Source organism: Bactrocera dorsalis, chromosome 6 (assembly GCF_023373825.1).
Source record: "Bactrocera dorsalis isolate Fly_Bdor chromosome 6, ASM2337382v1, whole genome shotgun sequence".
In the NCBI taxonomy this organism is placed as follows: domain Eukaryota; kingdom Metazoa; phylum Arthropoda; class Insecta; order Diptera; family Tephritidae; genus Bactrocera; species Bactrocera dorsalis.
In genome coordinates this window covers 34,094,496-34,115,573 of record NC_064308.1, presented here as the reverse complement: position 1 = coordinate 34,115,573, position 21,078 = coordinate 34,094,496, and the positions used below count along the sequence as shown (strand labels likewise).

The 21,078-nt window shown below is 36.4% G+C and overlaps 1 protein-coding gene and 1 long non-coding RNA gene across 2 annotated transcripts; one reads left to right on the top strand and one right to left on the bottom strand.

Annotated features, from left to right (window-relative positions):
* Positions 1-5,999: 5,999 nt before the first annotated feature.
* LOC125779623 (uncharacterized) lies at positions 6,000-8,106 on the top strand. The gene is made up of 2 exons (XR_007423410.1): positions 6,000-6,330; positions 6,392-8,106. It is a non-coding gene; the product is annotated as an uncharacterized LOC125779623 (long non-coding RNA).
* Positions 8,107-17,535: 9,429 nt separating this feature from the next.
* On the bottom strand, positions 17,536-20,610 carry LOC125779523 (uncharacterized). The gene is made up of 3 exons (XM_049460880.1): positions 19,591-20,610; positions 18,502-18,636; positions 17,536-18,102 (listed from the first exon to the last, which is right to left on the bottom strand). Exons 1-3 carry the CDS (start codon positions 19,591-19,593, stop codon positions 17,767-17,769), a joined length of 474 nt encoding a protein of 157 aa, XP_049316837.1. The 5' UTR covers positions 19,594-20,610; the 3' UTR covers positions 17,536-17,766.
* Positions 20,611-21,078: the final 468 nt, after the last annotated feature.

The following is a 21,078-nucleotide window of genomic DNA, read 5'->3' as shown; positions in this document are numbered from 1 at the left end:
ACCACAGTCGACGATATAAAAAATTACATCTCGTCGAAATTAAAAACGGAAGATACAGACATCCGTAAATTTAATTTCAAATACAACAGAGATATTTCGTCGTTTAAAATCAACGTATCCGCAGACAGTTTTCAATCGATACTAGATAACTCATTCTGGCCATCGGGGGTCTTTGTGCGCGAATTCGAGCACAAACGTGATAAGCCCCCTGTAGTTATCACCAAATTGCCAAGAAATCCCAGTATTACAAAAAACTAATTAACAATAATTCGCTGACTGTTTATTATCAAAATGTTAGAGGTCTTAACACAAAACTTGCTGATTTGTATTTAAACAGCATTCATTGTAACCTTAAAATCATTGCTTTCACGGAAACTTGGCTAAAGCCTCACATTTTTGATAATGAAATATTCATCAGCGAATTCCAAATCTTTAGATATGACCGGCTGGACAGAAAAGGAGGTGGTGTCTTGTTTGCTGTTCATTCTTCAATTCCATCTGAAGAAGTCGATGTTTCGCATGCAGACTTCATAGAATTTAACTGCATTCGTATTTGCGCTAATAGTGGCCATATCTACTTAACTTTATCTTACATACCGCCTCACTCGGACATATCTGTATATTTGCAGCATGCTTCATTAATAAATAAGGTTTCCTCAATGGCTAATAATACTGATTCCATGATTTTTTTGGGAGATTTCAATTTATCGTGCGTATCATGGAAATCTATTGATGATTACACCATTCCTATTAGTACTCGCTTATGTTTTAACGAGTTCTTAGATGAAATGTCGGGTTTGGGTCTTAACCAAATTAATTTAATTTCAAACGAGTTTGGTAAGTTCTTAGATCTAGTTTATGTTGATAACGCTTCAATGTTCTCCGTTGTCCGATGTGATCCTTTGGTTCGGCCAGAGGACCCGCATCATCCTGCTTTGGAAATTAACATCGAAATCATAACCAACTTTGCTCTTAACAATACACAAGACCTTTGTTTTCGGTTCAACTTTGCGAAAGCTAATTTTAAGAAGATTAATTACGAACTTTCTAAAGTAACTTGGCCAGATTACAGTGGCAAAATTGAATTTAGTGCCTCCCACTTTAATGAAACTATTTTAAACTTATTTGAAAAATATGTTCCGAAGTGTGTTGTTACTCAAAAAAGGAGTTCTAATTTATGGTTTTCGAAAGAATTATGTAAATTAAAAAATAGAAAATCTCGAGCTTTTAAACTTTTTAGAAAAACTGGTTTAGTTGCTGACTATTCAAAATATTCTAAATTGCGTCGACAATTTGCTGAACTTAACAAAATATGTTATAATAATTATATAAATAAAGCAAAAAATAATATTATACGTAATCCAAAATTGTTCTATGGTTTCGTCAACTCCAAACGCAGGATTTCTAACTTTCCGTCCGCTATGAAATATAAGTCTAGTATGTCTAGTGACAATCACACCATTTCTAATATGTTCGCTGAATTCTTTAAGTCCAATTACTCTCCAAAATCTCCAAAAAATGTTCCGTATCAGCACAAGTTATGTCCGATTTCTGTCATTAATGCGCCTACCATTTCCGAAGAAGACGTCTTATATCAGTTGAACATGTTAGAACAATCATACAATTATGGCCCAGATATGATTCCCTCATGCTTTCTTAAGAAATGTGCCAAATATATATACCAACCCCTAACAAAACTATTTAACTCGTCTCTTATGCAAGGCTTATTTCCATCCATATGGAAAAAGTCATTTATAATTCCTTTACATAAGAGTGGATTTAGGTCATCTATTGAAAACTATAGGGGAATAGCAAAGTTGTCTGCAATACCTAAACTTTTTGAAGCAATTATAATAGACGACATAACCTTCCGGATCTCTCCACTAATTTCTTGTTCTCAGCACGGTTTTCGTAAAGGGAAATCTACTATAACTAACTTGCTTGAATTTGTATCACATGTATCAGCTGGCTTTAGGGAGAATAAGAATACTGATGTTATATACACAGATTTCAGTAAAGCTTTTGATAAAGTAAACCATTCAATTCTTTTGAATAAACTTGATCTTCTCGGTTTTCAACCAATATTTCTAAAATGGGTTGCTTCTTATCTTAGCAATAGAATTCAACAAGTCTTATTTAACAATACTTTTTCTGACATAATCAATGTTCCTTCAGGCGTTCCACAAGGTAGCCATCTTGGTCCAATTTTGTTCTTGTTATTTATTAATGACATATCATCTGTTGTTAAATTTTCAAAAGTCTTATTATATGCTGACGATGTAAAACTTTTTAAAACGTATACTTCAAACAACGAAAGATGCCAGTTGCAAACAGACTTAAACAACCTAGTTTCTTGGAGTGATAGAAATGACATGCCATTGAACCTTAAAAAATGTAAAACAATGTGCTTTTCACGTAGATCTGTAGACCCAACTTCATACACAATACAAAACTTTAGGTTGGAGCAAGTATGCAGTTTTGTTGATTTGGGAGTAACTATGGACCCCAAACTCAATTTTAATCTTCACGTATCTTCCACGGTTTTTAAAGCTAAAGGCGCTCTTAGTTTTGTTAAACGTTGGTCTAAAGAATTTAGAGATCCGCTTACCACAAAAATTCTTTTTACATCTCTGGTGAGGCCTATATTAGAGTATGCTTCTGTGGTATGGAACCCTAGTTACCAAGTCCATTCGGATAAGTTAGAATCCGTTCAAAAACAATTCTTACTTTTTGCCTTAAATCATTTGAATTGGGATTCCAGTTTAAATCTTCCCCCTTACACTAACCGATTAAAACTTATAAATCTCCCGACACTCGCTAGTCGTAGGGAGATGCTTGGTATAATATTTCTTATAAAACTCGTGAATGGGTCGGTCTGTAGCCCATCTCTCTTATCTGATAATAATTTTAACGTCCCCGCTCGCTCTACCAGGCAGTTTAGACCCTTACTTTTAAAATTTTCTAGAACAAATTTTGAGTTAAACGAACCATTCCGCCGTATATGTCATGATTTCAATTTTCATTCCAGCACATTTGATTTAACAGACTCACTTTTTACAATTAAAAAAATTATTTTAGCTACTCTTAACAAGTAAAATTATAAACTTTAATTTAATTCTTAATTTTGGCTGCTGAAATTTTTGTTTCTGTAGCTGAGCAGCTTAAGATCGCAACGCTTAAAACTCTCTTGCCTTTTATGACTCGACTAATTCCGCTCGTTTGCGGATTGCGCCCCTCGCGTCGGTTGGGCGGGAGGAGGGTAACCGTTGGGTATTATTATAGAGTCCTGTTTATAAAAATTGACTATATCTGACCAACATACGCGACTATTTATAAAATCAACATTATTTTTCATATTTGGTAAGCAGTTTCGACTACATTTTAATAAATGGGGGCTATCGTAAAAAAACATATTTCCTTACCATTAACGTTGAAAAAAAGCCATGACATTGAAACACCTAACAAATTAGCTAAATTTTGAAAATTAGTACCCTGGTCACAAACAAAATGGCAAGGATCTAGCCCTATATTTTGAAGTTGGGTAATGGCTTCAAGAATATATTTCTTGAGGACATCCCCTTTACATGAGCCTCTAATAAAAAATTAAGCTAACGGGTGGGACCAAGGTTCCCCACCTATACCTTGCACCATTATGGTCATTGCAGTTGTGGCTATTCTGGATGTGGGATTTTCATCGCCATAATCTTCAAGACCTATCACCCTATCAAATTTCCTATCATACTGCAAATGACATTTCAGTGACATTTTATCACAAGAAACTGATACGAACTTTTTTCCGAAAGAAAATCCCTTACTCCTAATTTGTGAAGACTTTATGCTGCTTTGGGAGCAACCTGGGAAACGAGGCCAATCTGCGACAAAATAATATAACGTATTTTCTGAGGGAAAACTAAGTTGGTGCTTTAGGTAGCGGTAAGCGATTGGCGACAAAAAAAATACACCCAAAGCTAAAGTTTTAAAAAAACTGTTATATCGCCGATCGTGATTTTGGCGATAACTATTTAAAAAACTATTCCTAATACAAGCACCTAACTGAGGAGGAACTTTGCTGCAAACTAAATGAACTACTTCTTTTTTCCCTACATCTTTCTAATTCAGTTGCCATTTGGACCAACTGAGCTTTTAAACTCCTATTCTACAGTTCTTTTTCATCTAATTTTATTTTTAAAATCCTATTCTCTTCTCTCGATTTTTTTTATCTGTCCTGCTGTCAGCCTGTTTGCGCGGCTTTTTCACTACTCTTTAGCAGTTCCTCCTCAAGAAGTGGCAGAGGCTCTAAAATATTTTCGCGGTCTTCCCTATCTAAAAGCGGAAGCAGCTTCCTCGATGCACCGTTTGCATTTGAGGCAGATCCTTCCATTTGGGGAAAAAATCTTCAACGCCCATTTGAAGTGGATTTTCAAAAAAAGAATTTGGGGCGTTAAATATTTGCTCATACAAATACAAAATGTTATATATAATTATAAAATATGTATAATAATAATAGTGCAAAAAGTGCATAATTAATGAATATTTTAAAGTACGATTTTTTTTATAACCATCATAAATATTCAAGGATAAATCGTTACTTTAAAATAATTTATTTAGTTAATTAACGGCAATGGCAATAAATTCACAGTTACGCTCTGAACACGTAGAGCGCGACAGACTGCAAGCGACATTTTTAAATATTAAAATACACATGTTCTTAAGGACATAGTTATTGAGGCAGCTGCACGACTACATAACTGTGTCCATAAGAACGTGTGTATTTTAATATTTGACAGATGTCGCTTTCAGTCTGTCGCGCTCTACTTGTTCAGCACATCACACTTAAAAATACACGGAATTTCATTATCCAAAATTACTATTTTAATTGCACAATCGAAACACTTATTTCATCGAAATTTTTCATAAAATCACAAACACTTTTTGCCCTATTTAATGTTTTTTACTCACCGTTCGAGATCCGTTCCACTGCTTGGAAAGCTGAATTTTTATACTCTCTCGTTGCAGCCAACAATACATTTTCTCCAACTGCTGGTTGTTTTCGGCATTTTATCTGTAAAATAAAATAAAAAAGTATTGAATAAATTGGAATTTATTTAATAAAAATTAAAATATACTCATATCTTTCAATCTACGTGCTGTTTCGCTTTCGCCGTTCTTCGAACTAATGGCCGTGACAAATGGAGACAAAAAAATGAAAATGTCTGCATTCGAATAATAATTTGGCGGTATGCTAAACGCCAAAACCTCCTGAACTCGATTAGCTGTCAAAGTTCAGGAAGTTTTGACGTTTAGCAATTGCTCTGTCACTGGAGTCAGACATCTCTTTATCTCTGGCAACAGCTTCTCCATCAAACCAGCGTAAATATTAGAGATGAGGGATATTGCGATTTTTCGATATCTGTGGTTTCAGTGATTGCTATTTTTAAATCATTGTGATTTTCCGTGCAATTCTGTACTGTGATACAGTCTCAAGTCTCTAAATTTGAGATTTTAAGTTAGAGATAATTTTTGAGACTTGAGACGATTTTGCTATTCTGTAAATGACAGTCACAAAATCTATTACATTTCATTATTCAGAGATGTTTTTACACTTGAATAAAAATAAATATGTCGATAAAAAATATTAAATTTTCTATAACAAAACAAAAACATAATTATCAATTAAAACAAAAATATAAGTTGACTTTTTTCATAATATTTACGAACTTTATGTAAAATTGATTTATTTTTCGTGTTTGAGTTGCTTACAAAATATAAAAAAACGACAATCGATTAATATCTATAATGATCTCTATTCAGTATATTCAAAATGGCAGGCAAGAGTTCTTTTTAGTTTTGTGACCTGCTACCTTTCAGGTTTCAAATTATAGTCAATATTTTGAGACTAACACTAGAGACTGTTTAGTGAATAGTAACTAGTCACAAATTGAGACTTAAGTTCAAAATTTCTCAAATAGAGACTAGAGACTGGTTACAGAATCCCGCTATTTATATTGCTATTGCGATCCCAACTAAGTCAACGTTCAAATGGAAACCTTTTGTGGTTGTTGTTGTAGCGGCAGATTTTGTAGATTTGACAATGTTTGGCCGAATAAAAGTCCGGGTCCATTCTAGTTACGTAGACCCGACTGTCGTGGGAACGACGGAAACATTTTGGCGTTATTGGCGGCAAATTCTCTTTTGGCTCCTGTAACTCGAATCAAGTATTTCCGCCTTTCTTTTCACTACATTTTCGCAAATTAAGGGAACCAAACTCCAAGATACAAAGACGGAAGATTCGACTTAATGAATATGACTTTGACGTAAAATACATATCAGGTAAAGAAAATCGTGTAGCAGACGCTCTTTCTCGTATTAAAATTATGGAATGCTTTTTTAGTGAAGAATCTGATCTAACGTAGACACTGTTCACTCTGCCGATGAAGATTCCTAAAGTTTTATTAAGATAATAGAGCGACCATTAAATGTATTCAAAAATCAAATTAAATTAATAAGAGACGGTAAAGACTCAACTACAATAACGAAAGTTTTTTTAATAACCTAATTGTAATTACATACAAAGAATTAACTACAGATTATACTAAAGACATAGATAGAGCATAATACAACAATTTTTATGCCAAATGAAACTGATTTTATACAATTTCAAAACGTTTATAAGACACTAATAACAACAAGTCGCAACATGATTTATCGGTGTACAAAAGAACTATAAAACATTACAAATTTTGCAAATTTTAAAAGTAAAGTACTTGAAATCCATTTAAGTGGACTTCATAAAGGTATAGAGAAGGTTGCAAAATGTTTTAAATTACAGTATTATTACCCCAATTATCTTTCGGAAATCACCAATATAATAAATGAATGTGAACTGTGTAATCATTGTAAGAACTATCATATTTCTAATAAAATGCCGTTCAAAATTACACCGCCAATTTAAAAAATAAGATAAAAATATGTTGTAGATTTTTGGAAATAGAATAATGAATATTATTTAACATATATCGATTTATACTCTAAGTTTGCTATGATATAAAAAGTTAAAGCATTGCTAAAAAATTTTAATTGCATGGGTCCTCCAAAAACTTTAAAAATCGACCAAGACCAAGGTTTAAATAATATAAACATTAAACAATGGTGTAATTCATTAAATATAAAAGTAGAAGTAACCACCGGTAAAACTGGTATAGGGACATTGAAAGTTTAGATAAAACTTTAAATGAAAAACTTAGAATAATCAACACTTCAGGTGATAAAGAGCTAAAATATTTAGAAATTGAACAAACACTTTTAACTTATAACCATATAATTGTTCACTCTACTACCAATGAAGTTCCATATACAACCTTTTTTTAATAAAGAGTCACCAAAACAAGATCCTCAAATTATTAAAGAACAAAGAATAAATAATGTAAATAAAAACCGTCAAGAAAAAGATATGTATTGACACAAACTTTGTAAACGCAGAAGTTTCGAGGAAGAGATTAGAGAAAATTAGTAAACCATACAAAAAAGTTAGTCTTTTAAAACTGAAGAAGATGGCGAACATCATATTGTAAAGTTTAAAAGTCAAAATGTAAGAAAATATAAAAACCAATTCAAAAGAAAAAAGAAAACCAACTAAAACTAAATCTAAGAATTGAAAATTGTATCTTATCAATCTTATTATTCCTTTTTACTTATTCATTACTACTCAATCATTTTTAAATGCTAAAAATATCTTTAAATTTTGTAAGAATTCTATTTAAAAACTTTAACTTGTAAACAAAGAAGATTTGCAATGAGGACGTTGCATTATTTTAAGATGGGAGGAGTGACATATCCTAATGTTGCATTGGAGACTTTTGCCAGCAAAAGCATCGAATGCAACATTGCAAACGTGCTTCAATTCAGCATTTTCGCCATTGAAAGCAGCAGTGCGGGCACATTAAGCGGCACCGTTTGAAAATCGCGTTTGTCATGACTCACTCTGATTTCGTCATCCTACTCGTAAAGTTCTAATTGATCGTGTTACAAGATGTTGTTTAATAAAAATTGTCATTTGTTACAAAAATATTCAAATAAAAACTATTTTTGTTGTAAAAATATTACTTACATATTTGTATATTTTTGATGATCCGAAGTGTGCCTGATTGGGTTGTTGAATTTGTGTAAATCCTGATGACCCAAATGATGATTAATTGGGTGGGCTTATTTTATCAGGAACTCGATCCGGCTCGAAGGACCAAAATGTTTTTTAATATACTTACATATATAAAATGAATATAAATATAATTGTAGATTTTTAATAAAACCTGATTTGGTTACTTATTCCCGCGTTGATATGCTGATTCTGCTATTGATGTTGTTGCTGCTGATACTGCTACTGTTCTTGTTGTTGCTGGTACTGCTGCTGTTGTTTTGGCGCCTAAATGTCCGTCCGCTGTGGTGATTCGTTTTATTGTGCCTTTCTTTTTGTTGGGTTCTTCGTGGGTATGTTGGTGCTGTTGGGTGTTTTTTGTCTAAAGGTTGGTACGCAGCTCTCAAGTAATTGCTCAAGAACAAAAATACATTATTTCTCAAGTAATGTTGACAGCTGGTTACGCATTGTGAATGATCCACATTAGAAGAGCAAGAGAGAATAAACAAAGTAAACAAACTTTGTGCGTATGCATGTATGTATGTATGTATATGGTAACACAAATATTTTCATTGAGATTTAAGGAATGTTGTTGATGATTGGTTGGTTTTATACAACATTTCAAAATGGAATATACTTTATAATAATGATTTCAACTAATTTAGGATGAATTTGACGATTACTTCGAATTTCCTTCAAGAAACAATTGTTGATTTGATGTTTCTTCGCAAAACCAGGTTTGCCATATTCACATTCTATTGAAAAAAAGTATTAAAAATTAGTACTAGATTTCTTGAGAGCTGCGTACTAGCACAAGTAAGCTTATCGCAGGAACGTTTCTGGACCGTTTCTTAAGCGTTTTTTTATATGAAGTTTTTACGTTTCTTAAGAGCTGCGTACTAAGCTTAAATACGAATTGGAGAACAACGCAGGGATGTGTTCATATGGTATGAACAGTCATTATGACATGCAATTTCCCGAATTGTACTATGAAGGGCGAGTCGGAACATTTTGTTTCTTGCAACCTATGTGACGGGCTTGCCCATCTCAAATGTGCTGGATTGACAGGTAGGATATTGGATTCTATTCTTGATAGCAAGGGCTTGCGTTGGTCTTGCATAAAATGCAGACCGACAGAAATTGAATTATTATTATTTGAGCAAAAACGTGATAGACCTACTGTAGTTGTTACTAAAATTCCAGGAAAACTCGTTGATACAAAAAACTGATTAACAATAATTCGCTGAGTATTTATTATCAAAATGTTAGAGGTCTTAATACAAAACTTACTGATCTGTATTTAAATAGCATTAATTGTAATTTTAAAGTCATTGTTTTCACAGAAACTTGGCTAATACCCCACATTTTTGATAATGAGATATTCAATAGAAATCTTTAGAAATGACCGGCTGAGCAGAATAGGAGGCGGTATCCTGTTTGCTGTTCATTCTTTTATTCCATCTGAAGAAGTCGATGTTCCGCATGCAGACTTCAAAGAATTTAAGTGCATTCGAATTTGTGCTAATATTGGCCATATCTACTTAACTTTCTTTTATATACCGCCTCAATCTGACTTATCTGTATAAATACTGCATGCTTCTTTAATAAATAATGTTTTCTCCATGGCTAATAATACTGATTCCTTGATTGTTTTGGGAGATTTCAATTTACAATGATGATATACACTATCTATTGATGATTAAATCATTCCTGTTAGTACTCCCTTATGTTTTAACGAGTTCTTAGATGAAATTTGGGAGTAGGGTCTTAATCAAATTAATTTAAATTCAAACATGTTTGATAAGTTCTTAGATCTGGCTTACGTTGGTAACGATTCAATATTCTCTGTTGTCCGATGTGATCCTTTGGTTCTGTCAGAGGACTCGTATCATCCTCCTTTGGAAATTAATATAGACTTAGTTCATAATAATACACAAGACTTTTGTTCTTGGTTCAACTTTGCGAAAGCTAATTTTAAAAAGATGAATTGCAAACTTTTTAAAGTAACTTGGCCAGATTACAGTGGCAATATTGATATTAGTGTCTCCCATTTTAAAGAAACTGTTTTAATTTTTTTTCCCGAAATTCGTTTTTACTCAAAGAATGAATTCTAATTTATAGTTCGAGAGAATTATATAAATAAAAAAATTTAAAATCTCGTGCTTTTAAACTTAAAAAAAAAACTGGGGTTTAGTTGTTGACTATTCAATGTATTCTAAATTGCGTTGACAATTTGCTGAACTTATGTTATAATAATTTCACAAACAAAGTAAAAAATAATATTGTACGTAATCCAAAATTGTTCTATGGTTTCGTCAACTCCAAACGGAGTTTTCTAATTTTCCGTCCGCGATGAAACTTAAAAGTGGACGTAGCCCCGCCCTATATTAAGTTTAATGTAGATATCTCTTAAAATACTAAAGCTACAACAACCAAATTTGCTTAACACAAATATTGGTAGTCGTATATCTCCAGTAATACCAATCACAGTGTCATACCGTATAGTGTTGGAAAGGAGTTTTTAAGTATCATTTAAACTTTAAATTAAAAATTTAATTCGGGGAAGTTGGAAAACAGTTAGAGCTGAGCCCTATTCCACAAAACAACTTATCAACTTTTCACTTTGTACTTTGCAAATTTTTCGTCAATTTGCAAAGCTTTCTGTTCCACAGAACTATCAAATTTGATAAACGATAAGTTGAAATTGATAAGTGTAATTTGCAAAGTCTTTGCAATTTTTATGTTCTCTGTGTAATTTCTGTTCCTCGTAAGTTCTCTTGTGCAAAGTGCAAAGCTTATATTGAAAAGTGTAATTCGCAAAGACTTTGCATATAATTATGCTGTTCCGTTCCACAAAAACTGTAAACTCTATTTTTGCAAAGCAAAATTTGCAAAAAATGTTAAGACGTGAGTTTTTGTTCGACAATAATAAAGACGCGGTTAAAGCTAGAAATTATAGAGACCGAATTAATTTTTCGGGACTAGAAAATTTCAATTTTAAAGAGTGCTTCCGTTTAAATCCAATCAGGTGGATTTTCTTTTAAATAATGTTGGACAAAAATTAGAGCACAATACACAGCGCAGTCATGCTTTGTCGGCTGAAATTCAACTGCTACTGTGCCTGCATTGGCTCGGAAATGGTTGCCAGTACCATGGAGTTGCAGAATTGCATGGTGTTGCAAAATCCACAGTTTGCAGAACCAGAGAACGTAAAAGTATAGAGAAGGTGCAAATCGAAATCTGTATGATGGTAAGGAATTCGCCGTTCTCGCTGCTATTTAGCAGAATTGAGCACGTTCAGTGGCAGAAATATATGTGAAATGACTAAATAAATGCGAGAATATATAAAGACAACTGTTTTGAGAAAAAATATACACAGTCACACATAGAATGTAACAAAGCATTCTATGTGTCACATATGTATGCATGCTTATATTGTACTATATAATATGAACCATTGTCACATATGCGTGATTATTTTGTTTCAAATGAACCATTTTTTCCGGAAAATGGTAAAAATTTTAATTTTTTTGCAAAATCGGGAAAAATTAGGAAAAATTATTTTAATTTTATTTCTCTTTATTTTTATTTTTTAATTTTTAAATAAAGTAATATTTCAAATAAATTAATATTTATTTCGACTATTACAAAGTGAAGATGTGCATAATGATCTTCATTTCTTCTAAGAAAATTGATGAACTTCATGAAATATGCATATTCGGTTTATTTCGTTATCATTTCCATATTTGTACCAATAGAATTTCTATGGCATATACATACATACATATGTATGTACATACATTCATAATAACAAGTGTCGCACGCATCTTTCGCATATCCGTTTCACGGTCAACCAATGGCCGAAACAGGCGTTTTGTCAAAGAGTCAAATGCTGAACACATTGAGCGGGACAGACTGCAAGCGACATCTGTCAAATATTGAAATACACACGTTCTTATGGACACAGTTATGTAGTTGTGCAGCTGTCTAAATAACTGTGTCCTTAAGAATGTGTGTATTTCAATATCAGATTCAGATGGCGCTTGCAGTCTGTAGCGTGCTATGTGTTCAGCACATCAATCTGTCGAAGCACTGACGCGACGAGACGCGAAAGAAACTAACAAACGATTGCCGATTGTTACCGCTTCCCTTGCCGCTGTAACAGCTTCACCAACGATCTAGCGTAAATATGTATGCATATGTATGAACTTGCATACATATCGACGCAAATTTTTGATGCTTCTTCTATTTGAGCAGTTGTTGTTTTTATAGAACAATGCTCCAATTTTTTGTTGGTGACATATTCACATGTGTATGCATATGTATGTATGTATGCTTGTGCATTATTTTTTCGCAAGTGTATACAAATATATGTACATATAAGTATATATGAATGCATGAACATGCAGATCAATGCGCGCACATATAATATATTGATAAGTGATAACATCATGATTTGAATTCCTGAACGCGCACATGCGTATACATGCAATCATATGAGCAGATAATAAGATTATGATATGAGCATGTGCAGAGACATAAGATAACATGATGTAAGTATGTACTTATTTATTGTTGTGATAAATTTAATTTCTATTAGTAGGAAATATAATACAAAAATATTTATTATTAGTATAGTATGTAAAAATCAAAGAAAATTATTAAATATGCAAGTCCAAATAGACTAAATATTACTATGCATGCATTCATACAAAATTATACTCATATCATAATTATGTTTACAAGTCAATATTCAATTGCCGACGTCAAAACGCAAAAGCATATGTACATATTTGCATATATTCCGATTCCCAAGTTGAAAGCAAAAATTTAAACATATCACAATGCTGTTGTTGGGAGATCATAAGGAGCATGCATACACATGTTTATGACTTCATATTCTTGCGTATGTGAGACAGAGAACATAATGTATTTTGTACACATTTTTCGGTGTCAAAAATGAAACAAAATATAAGCAAACAAAACGAAATTCTTCGTTGATAGTCTCTTCATATTCTCTGCTTCGGCATGTATGCCTTGTCCAGAGAACATAAAAAAATGTGTTTAGTTCTCTGTGTGAGACATAAAAAATATAAACGAAAAGCAAAACGAAATTCTTCGTTGGGAGTGTATTTCTGTCTCTTTATATTCTATGCTTCGGCATATATGCCTTGTCATCATATGCCGTAAATACATATATTTCTGTCTCTTCATATTCTCGGTTAGAATATGTGAGAGAATTGTAAACAATGTTTAAATTGTCAAGCGAATCCGACCTACAATGTTAACAAATGCGGCAAATTCCTTGATCTGAATATAACGAATGTTCGCTGTCGAACCTGCACATTCTCTATACTTTTACGTTCTCTAGCAGAACCATCCATAGAGTTGTCGACATTATAATAGACGTTTTATTTCAAAAAACAGTGCGATGGCCCAATGATGTCAGTGGTATTGCTGAAAAGTTTTTTTTGATGGGTGGATTCCCTTCTGTGTGTGGTTGCGTTGATGGCACAATCATTAAAATTGATGCGCCTCCATTACACGAGGAAGGATATGTAGACCGGCAGGGAAACCACTCATTGAATGTGATGATGATATGTGGGACAGACTACACATTTTAAAGTGTAAATGCAAGTTGGCCGGGCAGCGTTCATGACTCAAGGGTGCTAAGGAATTCGGCTGTATGTCAAAGATTTGACAATGGATGGAGACCATTTCCGGATGCTGTTGTTTTGGGTGATAGTGGTTATGGATTGAAAAACTGGTTGATACCACCATTACGCCGAAATCCCAATAATCCTGCTGAAGAAGTTTTTAATCTTCTTCTTTACTGGCGTAGATACCGCTTACGCGATTATAGCCGAGTCAACAACAGCGGGCCAGTCGTATCTTCTCTTCGCTACGTGGCGCCAATTGGATATTCCAGGCGAGGCCAGGTCCTTCTCCACTTGGTCCTTCCAACGGAGTGGAGGTCTTTCTCTTCCTCTGCTTCCCGCGGCGAGTACTGCGTCAAATACTTTCAGAGCTGGAGTGTTTTCATCCATCCGGACAACATGACCTAGCCAGGGCAGCCGCTGTCTTTTAATTCGCTGAACTATGTCAATGTCGTCGTATATCTCGTACAGCTCATCGCAAAGGACCATAAATCTTTCGCAGAACTTTTCTCTCGAAAACTTGCAACGTCGACTCATCGGTTGTTGTCATCGTCCAAGCATCTGCACCATGTAGCAGGACGGGAATTATGAGCGACTTATAGAGTTTGGCTTTTGTTCGTCGAAAGAGGACTTTACTTTTCAATTGCCTACTCAGTCCGAAGTAGCACCTGTTGGCAAGAGTAATCCTGCGTTGGATTTCCAGGCTGACATTGTTGGTGGTGTTTACGCTGGTTCCAAGATAGACGAAATTATCTGCAACTTCAAAGTTATGACTGTCAACAGTGACGTGAGAGCCAAGTCGCGAGTGCGACGACTGTTTGTTTGATGACAGGAGATATTTCGCCTTGCCCTCGTTCACTGCCAGACCCATTTGCGTTGCTTCCTTGTTCAGTCTGGAGAAAGCAGAACTAACGGCGCGGGTGTTGAGACCGATGATATCAATATCATCGGCATACGCCAGCAGATTCGGTTCTGTAGCTCTAATAATTTTCTCCAGCAGCAGATTGAAAAAGTCGCAAGATTGGGAGTCGCCTTGTCTGAAACCTCGTTTGGTATCGAACGGCTCGGAGAGGTCCTTCCCGATCCTGACGGAGCTTTTCGTGTTGCTCAACGTCAGTTTACATCGCGGCATAAAGGCAGCTCCTTTTCGTGCTGTCGAAAGCAGCTTTGAAATCGACGAATAGGTGGTGAGTGTCGATTCTCCTTTCACGGGTCTTTTCCAAGATGTGGCGCATGGTGAATATCTGGTCGGTTGTTGATTTACCAGGTCTGAAGCCACACTGATAAGGTCCAATCAGTTTGTTGACAGTGGGCTTTAATCTTTCACACAATACGCTCGATAGAAACTTGTACGCGATGTTGAGGAGGCTTATCTCACGGTAGTTGGCGCAGATTGTGGGGTCTCCTTTTTTATGGATTGGGCATAGCACACTTAAATTCCAATCGTTGGGCATGCTTTCATCCGATCATATTTTGCAAAGAAGCTGATGCATGCTCCTTATCAGTTCTTCGCCGCCGTGTTTGAATAGCTCGGTCGGCAATCCATCCGCCCCCGCCGCTTTGTTGTTTTTCAGGCGGGTAATTGCTATTCGAACTTCTTCTTGGTCGGGCAATGGAGCGTCTGCTCCATCGTCATCGATTGGGGTATCGGGTTCGCCTTCTCCTGGTGTTATGCGTTCACTGCCATTCAGCAGGCTGGAGAAGTGTTCCCTCCATAATCTAAGTATGCTCTGGGCATCGGTGACTAGGTCACCTTGGGGGGTTCTACAAGAGTATGCTCCGGTCTTGAAACCTTCTGTAAGCCGCCGCATCTTTTCGTAGAATTTTCGAGCATTACCCCTGCCGGCCAGCTTATCAAGCTGTTCATACTCACGCATTTCGGCCTCTTTCTTCTTCTGTCTGCAAATGCGTATCGCTTCTCTCTTCAACTCTCGATATCTATCCCATCCCGCACGTGTTGTGGTCGATCGTAACGGTGCGAGGTAGGCAGCCTGTTTTCTCTCCGCTGCGACACGGCACTCCTCGTCGTACCAGCTGTTCTTTTGCACTTTCCGAAAACCAATGGTTTCGGTTGCACCTGTACGTAAGGAGTTTGAAATGCCGTCCCACAGTTCCCTTATACCGAGTTGTTGACGAGTGCTCTCAGTGAGCAGGAGTGCAAGCCGAGTAGAAAATCGTTCGGCTGTCTGTTGTGATTGCAGCTTCTCGACGTCGAACCTTCCTTGTGTTTGTTGGCGTGTGTTTTTTGCTGCACAGAGGGGGATGCGAATTTTGTCTGCAACAATATTGTGGTCCGAGCCGATGTTAGGACCTCGGAGCGCACGCACATCTAAAACACTGGAGACGTGTCTTCCGTCTATCACAACATGATCAATCTGGTTGGTCGTTTTTCGATCCGGAGACAGCCAGATAGCTTGATGTATCTTCTTATGCTGGAATCTAGTACTACAGATAACCATATTTCGGGCCCCGGCGAAGTCGATCAGCCTCAACCCATTTGGGGATGTTTCCTCGTGGAGGCTGAATTTACCGATCGTAGTGCCAAAGATACCTTCTTTGCCCACCTTGGCGTTGATGTCGCCAAGCACGATTTTGACATCGTGGCGGGGGCATCTCTCATAAGTGCGTTCCAAGCACTCATAAAAAGCATCTTTGGTCACATCGTCCTTCTCTTCTGTCGGGGCGTGGGCGCAAATCAGCGATATGTTGAAGAACCTCGCTTTGATGCGGATTGTGGCTAGACGTTCATTCTCCGGAGTGAATGATAGTACTCGGCGACGGAGTCTCTCTCCCACCACGAATCCAACACCAAACTTGCACTCCTTTATATGGCCACTGTAGTAAATGTCACAAGGACCTATTCGTTTCTCTCCTTGTCCCGTCCATAGCATTTCTTGGACGGCGGTGATGTCAGCCTTTATCTTTACGAGGACATCTACCAGCTGGGCAGCGGCACCTTCCGAATTAAGGGACCGGACATTCCAGGTGCATGCCCTCAAACCATAGTCCTTATTTCGTTTGCAATGGTCGTCATCAAAAGGGGGTCTCTCATCCGAGGCTGTTTCTTGTTTTTCATTGGGGGTGTTTTTTACGTGGCGGGTCCCAAGCCCAGCGCACAACCCTATGCACTTTAGCTCGCCTTCAAACGGATGTTCTTAGGCTACCCAGAGGATACTTGGTCAAAGACCGGAAGTCGTGAGTTGCTTGAGTCATATGTTAAAGAATCGTTTCTGGCCACTCCCAAGTGAATGGCGATCAGAGAACTTTCCTCACTTGCGTGAACTTCTACACATGACTCCATCCTCCACATTCAATCGCTGCCACAAAAAAACGCCGCATAATTGAAAATAGTTTTGGCATTCTTAAAGAAAGATTCCCGTGTCTAAATTATTTGCGACTGAGGCCTGAGTTTGCAGGAAAGACAGTCATAGTTTGTGCCATTTTACACAATATTGCCTGTAGCATCGGAAGGAGTAGTGAAAATATGCAACCCACTGAAGACACTGACAATGATCGCTTTCATTGGAAAATGCTGAAGAAGAAAATGATGCCCTTAATAATACAGTTCAAGAGAGTGGAATGGAAAGGGTTACTTCCCTGCTACAATACTTTACCTTATACCAACTATTATAGTATTGTTTTAAAACAAAAGTGGTGTTTTGGCCATGACCTTTTTCCACTGCAAAAGCGTTGTATCTTTTTGGGACATTTTTAGGGTTTGAGATTAAGGTCTCAGAGAATAAATAATAAAGGAAATATTTTTGTATTTATTTACATCATTTATTAATTTCAGAGCTTTTTGTTTTTATCACAAATTATTTCAAAATAAAATGTTTAGAAATCAAATACACACAAATGAAAACTTGGTCTTTGGTAATCAAACCTCCTCAAATAATAGACGCGATATACTTTCTGTTTCTGCCTTTGCAATTCCCAGTGTGATAGCAGAGGGTGGAAGTAGGACCTCCCTCTCCAGTTTTAGGCATTGAAGTTTCCGGTAGTAAACCTCAACCTCAAGGAGCTCCATCCGGCATTTTTTCTCTCTATCCAAAGTTTCACTTGGAAACTTGGTAGAGCGCTTCCTCTTTCTTTGGTTAGAGGTGAATTGGCAATTGTTTCTTCTGAAATAGATATTCTGGAATCATTCTCAGCTGACGGTAGATTTTCTGAGTTGCCATAAGTTTCTGGCAAATTCAAACCCTCTACCACAGCTGAGTCTGATTCCAGAATATCGAGGATGGCCAAGTCAGCTTCATCCATTACCTTGTCCTTCCCACCTCTGGATCCAGTATTTCGGGCGTTATCCCTTTTACTCTGCAAATTAACAAAATTAAATTCACAAAAATACAAAAAGTTTCTTGTTAAAATCCGGAAGCTCGATTTTTATTTTAAAGCCATGGTTTCTTGGGCAAATTTTTTTTAGAATTCATCGCAGCTTACGATTTTGATAACCGCTTCGTCGAAAAAAAATTGACCCACTCTAGTACACATAGCAATTAGTAATATTTTGGTTAAACCGGTTGTTATCAGGAAGAGTTGTTAATTGAGTACACTGTTAACTCACAACAACAATGTCTATGATGACGTTTTGATTTGTTGTTGTCAACAACATGCTTGTTAGTTATTAGCAATGCACAATATAAGAATTCCAACAACAATAAATGATGCAACATAATTATTTGCTATGTGTAGGCAATAAATTGTTGTACTTACCATTGTCCGGCTCTTCCAAAGCCCAAACAAACTGTCCCTTGCATAGGTCCATGTTTTTTGTGCTGACGCCAGTTGTAGGGATTGGGCTTTTTTTAACACATCCTCTGATGCTGCCTGTTTATCTAATTTGTTAACCTTCGCAAAGAAATGTATACTTAAATATGCTTGAAATTTACAATTATTTATTTAAAAAATACTTGTTCTGTTGTTTAGAAAACTAGCAAATAAAATGCTTTTTTTTCTTTTATTACATTGAAAACAGCAAGTTTTTTTTCAATTTGTATTTTGCGGCTCATTTTAACACCTCATATAAGGCAATGCAAAGTGAAAAGTGATGAGACAGAAATGCAAAGTTGATAAATCGCTTTGTGGAACACTTTGCACACTCACTTTGCAAGAGAGTGCAAAGACTTTGCCAATAAAGCGCAAAGACTTTGCACTGAGCGGAAAGAGCGTAAAGTCTTTGCCAAAATATGCTCAATGCAAAGTGAGATTCGCAAAGAATATTGTGGAACAGAAACGCTTTTCACTTTGCAGTACAATATCAATTGATAAGTGGAAAGTTGATAAGTTGTTTTGTGGAATAGGGCCCTGTTCAAAAAAGAGTCAAAATAATGAAGAAATTTGCCGTATTTTGGAATTTTTGCACAAGAAATGGTAGAATGCCACGCAAGCCACCAATGAAATTTGTGAAGTTTACGGAGGCGTTGCTGTATCAGTTCGTGCAGCACAACAATGGTTTGCTCGCTTCCGATTTCGATTTACACTTATGAAAGTTTTATACTGATGGAATATTGTCTCTAGCGGAAAAATAGTACATATTTATTTATTTATTATTATACTCAAGACTATAAGAACTTCTACCGACAGAGTAAAAAAAGGATTAAATCGTAAGATAACTCGGCGTTGTTGAAGGCGTTGTAGGAGGATTTCACTTTTTGGTGAAATCACATATCTCGGCATCCGATAGGGATCCTTCTTATATTCCTATATCGCAGTGTGAAAATGGGAGAAATCGGACTATAACCACGCCTACTTCACTCTCCAGATTTACAGATTTTGGACCTTATGGGAGTTACGTCCACTTACCATTCCAATGAGTCGTTCAACTCGCTTCCAATAAATTGGAGCAAATGAAAAACAATCAGTTTCAATTGTTTACACAATGAAAATGCAGACCGATCAAATTTATTGATTTCCGAACTTACAAATTCAATTGTTTGCTTGCATAGCAACATTGTAACCTAATTAATTTTGTTTTGTATACAACAACCAAAATTTATTGATCACTGCAATAGTAATTCGATACTTTCGTTTTTGTTTATTTTAATAACTTTGGTGCAACGATCGATTTCGTTGACTTAATTGATTTCACAAACATATGAATGAGTTCAACTAACGTTGTGTCTACATTCGAAAATTTAAGATTTAATCTAAAGATTAATAATAAAATAAATATTACATCGGTATTAATTTAAAGATTAATAATAAAGATTACGTCGGTATTAATCAGTTTTAAGTGAACCAAGTGAAAAAAAAGAAGAACCATGGCAACCGAATCAAACCTGAATGCCTCGGGTTCAGAGTTAATAAAAGAAGCGTCGAGAATAAGGGAGTATACGGGCAAAGACTACGATTTATCGTCCTTTATAAGGGAGGTAGAACTAATTCTCCCCCTTTTCAACAAACAACATACCAATGCAACGATTCATATTTGAGAGGTATGTAAGAAATAAAATCCAAGGACCAGCCCTAGTAGCAATAAGGACAATTTACCGACCGTAGTGCCAAAGATACCTACCCACCCTGGCGTTAAAGTCGCCAAGCACGATTTTGACATCGTGGCGGGGGCATCTCTCATAAGTGCGCTCCAAGCACTCATAAAAGGCATCTTTGGTCACATCGTCCTTCTCTTCCATCGGAGCGGGGGTGCAAATCAGCGATGTTGAAGAACCTCGCTTTGATGCAGATTGTGGCTAGACGTTCATTCACCGCAGTGAATGATAGTACTCGGCGACGGAGTCTCTCTCCCACCACGAATCCCACACCAAACTTACGCTCCTTTATATGGCCACTGTAGTAAATGTCACAAGGACCTACTTGGCTCTATCCTTGTCCCGTCCATAGCATTTCTTGGACGGCGGTGATGTCAGCCTTTGTTTTTAAGAGGACATCAACCAGCTGGGCAGCGGCACCTTCCTAATTAAGGGACCGGACATTCCAGGTGCATGCCCTCAATTCGTAGTCCTTATTTCGTTTGCCATCAAAAGGGGGGTCTCTCATCCGAGGCTGATGGTTGTTTTTCATTGGGGGTGTTTTTTTACGTGGCAGGTCCCAAACCCAGCGCACAACCCTGTAAAGGGGGTGTTTCGCCTTCTCACTTTAGATCGCCTTCAAACGGATGTTCTCAGGCTACCCAGAGGATACTTGGTCAAAGACCGGAAGTCATGAGCTGCTTGAGTCATATGTAACAGAATCGTTTCTGGCCACTCCCAAGTAAATGGCGATCAGAGAACTTTCCTCACTTGCGTGAACTTCTATACATGACTCTAACTTCCACCCCGTAATGAAATTATA

What these genes read in the sequence shown, in the direction of transcription:
- LOC125779523 (XM_049460880.1), bottom strand. An exon ending in TTTGGAAGAGCCGGACAATG is followed by an intron (nt 18,103 to 18,501) that starts GTAAGTACAACA and finishes GTTAATTTGCAG; the next exon opens with AGTAAAAGGGATAACGCCCG.